Source organism: Pteropus vampyrus, unplaced genomic scaffold (genome assembly GCF_000151845.1).
Source record: "Pteropus vampyrus isolate Shadow unplaced genomic scaffold, Pvam_2.0 Scaffold4971, whole genome shotgun sequence".
Lineage (NCBI taxonomy): Eukaryota > Metazoa > Chordata > Mammalia > Chiroptera > Pteropodidae > Pteropus > Pteropus vampyrus.
Window position 1 is genome coordinate 1 of NW_011893752.1, and position 2,214 is coordinate 2,214.

Here is a 2,214-nt window from a genome sequence, read left to right on the forward strand (position 1 = left end):
CAGGCTCAGAGTTCACTGAGCTGCTGCTTGTGCTTGGCTGTGCTGGACAAGGCAGGGGATACGGTGGTGACCAAGACAGCGCCAAGCCCTGCCCTCAGGGGTTCCAGGACAGTGCACCAGAGTGCTGACCAGTGTCAGAGCTGGGAGGGGGTTGGCACAGGTGGAGGGCTCAAGTCCAGGATGGATTCCCCACTTCTGATTAGGAACACTTGGTTCGTAGTCTCTCTAAACCTCTTTGCTGGGCACTGGAGACATAACAGCGACCCAGTCTGTTCCTCCCTTCAGCTATCTCTAAATCTGTTACCTGGGTAGGTACTAGATGCTTGGTTTGAATCCTGGCCCCGCTGCTTGCCAAGCCATGTGACCTTATGCCAGTGACTGCAGTCCTCCAAGCCTCGTCTCTCCATCTATAAAATGGGGATCTAGTACCTTCCTCACAGGGTTGGAAGATTTGATAACTTGGGCAAAGAGGTTGGCACATTTACCTGCTCTTGGATATACTTCCTGTTTTCGAACAGAACAGAGGTGGGTGGTGGGGCCTTGTCCTGGTCAACAGAAGCTTCCCTGAGGAAGTGGTGTGGAGCCAAACTGGTGTAGGGTTTGAGAATGATTCACCCAAGATAGGCCTCTGTGGCATGTGGATTATGAGCTAAAGGCGACCAAGATTCTGTGGGCTCCTTGGAAACCTCTCACTCTCCTTTAACTACCTAGAAGAATTTCCATAAGATTATCGGAGCTAACCTTTTTTGACCTATCCGTAGGGCAGGGCAAACTTCTAACTTCGGCTCTTACCTTCCTCGGTGTGAAGCCCCAAGGTGACCCACAGCACAGAATAGCATATATGCCTCATTTTCCCTGTCTTGGAACCTCTCGAGAGGTCTCTCTCGTGTATGTGGGTTTCCATGTGTATGTATGAAATCTGGCTATTTTCTCCCATTACTGTCTCACGTAGATGTATTAGTCCAGCCAGAACCTTACAGGGAAAGTTTCTTCCTCTCCCGTGATGGAGCAGTTACCCTTAGCACAGGGCTGCAGTGAGGTGCACCAGAGACCCGAAAGGTAGGCCGGCTGGTGGCAGAAAGCGTGAGAACAGCCTGGGATGAGGAGAGGTGAGCTGTGGCTGGGAGTTTAGTCCCTATCCTGTGAACAAAGAGCTGCTAGAAGCTTCTCTGGAGGGTTGCTTTTTTTCCCTCCCTCGGCCCTGGCCCCATGTCAACAGACACTGAGGGGCAGCAGGGGGCCCACTGAGGAGGCTCTTGCAGATGTCGAGAGATGACGATGGTTTAGAAGAGGGTGATCACCAGTGAGGAATGGATGGATATGACATTCAGGTGGCGCAGACGGGACATGGGGTCTGAGCTGTTGTTATCAGTCTCCCCTGGGACAAGGAGCTCATCTGTCAGGCTTCTGGCTCGGACACCAGCCCCTACAATAGGTGCTCGATGCTAAGGGGATGGGCTTGGGGGTGGCGGTAGGATGCCCAGGCTTGAGACTGGATGGATCGGGGGTGCCCTGCATGCAGGATCTCAGGCTGGAGGTCCTCAAGAGATCCAGCCCAAACCCTCGGGCTGTCGCATAAAGGGAGAAGCTGGGGTCTGGGCCCTGTCGCTCTGGCTCAGGGCCGCAGCACACTAGTGGCTAGGGTCCCGTGGTCTGAGAAGCAGGGCCTGGCCACAGAGGCCAGCCCGCACTCCGCCAGCAGGAACCACGTATTCTCGGCCATCGGCGGCCCGTGAGGGTGAGAAGTCCGTCAGCTGCATGTTGCTATCCCGGACCTGGTCGTAGTCCCACAGCTGGCAGTGCCAACTCTTGCCCTGCTTGCAGAGAAGGTAGACAGCTCCTGGTAAGTCTTCCTCTGGCAGGGATGGTGGCTGGCAGGGCATGCCAGGCATGGGGTGGAACAGGCCTGACAGCTCGGGGTCCTCAGCATAGCCAGGGCTTGGCACACCCTGTACACCCAGCAGGACCCCTGTGAGGAGGGAGGGAGGCTGTGAGTGGGAGCTGAGCCCTGACGAGGTGCTGGAGCTCACTGAGCACCTTCCCCCCACAGCCCTCCTGGGTAGGCAGCCTTCGGCTCCATGTTATAGAGGTCAGCGGGGGCCAATGGATACAGTTGGGCTGGGATTTGAAGTCAGGCTGTCTGGCTCCAGAGCTGCAGGCATTTTGAGTCCTGCTTCCTACAGCCTGTCAGCACAGGGAGGTGGAGAAGAGACA

General features: G+C 55.9%; 1 protein-coding gene across 1 annotated transcript; it reads right to left on the reverse strand.

Annotated features, from left to right (window-relative positions):
* Positions 1 to 936: 936 nt before the first annotated feature.
* Positions 937 to 2,162, reverse strand: LOC111734742 (UPF0692 protein C19orf54 homolog). The gene is made up of 2 exons (XM_023526760.1): positions 2,138 to 2,162; positions 937 to 2,074 (listed from the first exon to the last, which is right to left on the reverse strand). Exons 1-2 carry the CDS (start codon positions 2,160 to 2,162, stop codon positions 1,632 to 1,634), a joined length of 468 nt encoding a protein of 155 aa, XP_023382528.1. The 3' UTR covers positions 937 to 1,631.
* Positions 2,163 to 2,214: the final 52 nt, after the last annotated feature.

Bases quoted from the DNA above. Each gene is read 5' to 3' on its own strand.
- LOC111734742 (XM_023526760.1), bottom strand. From the start codon at position 2,162: ATGCCTGCAGCTCTGGAGCCAGACA. The intron at 2,075-2,137 runs GCCTGACTTCAA...TATAACATGGAG, and splicing joins TGCAGCTCTGGAGCCAGACA to CCGAAGGCTGCCTACCCAGG.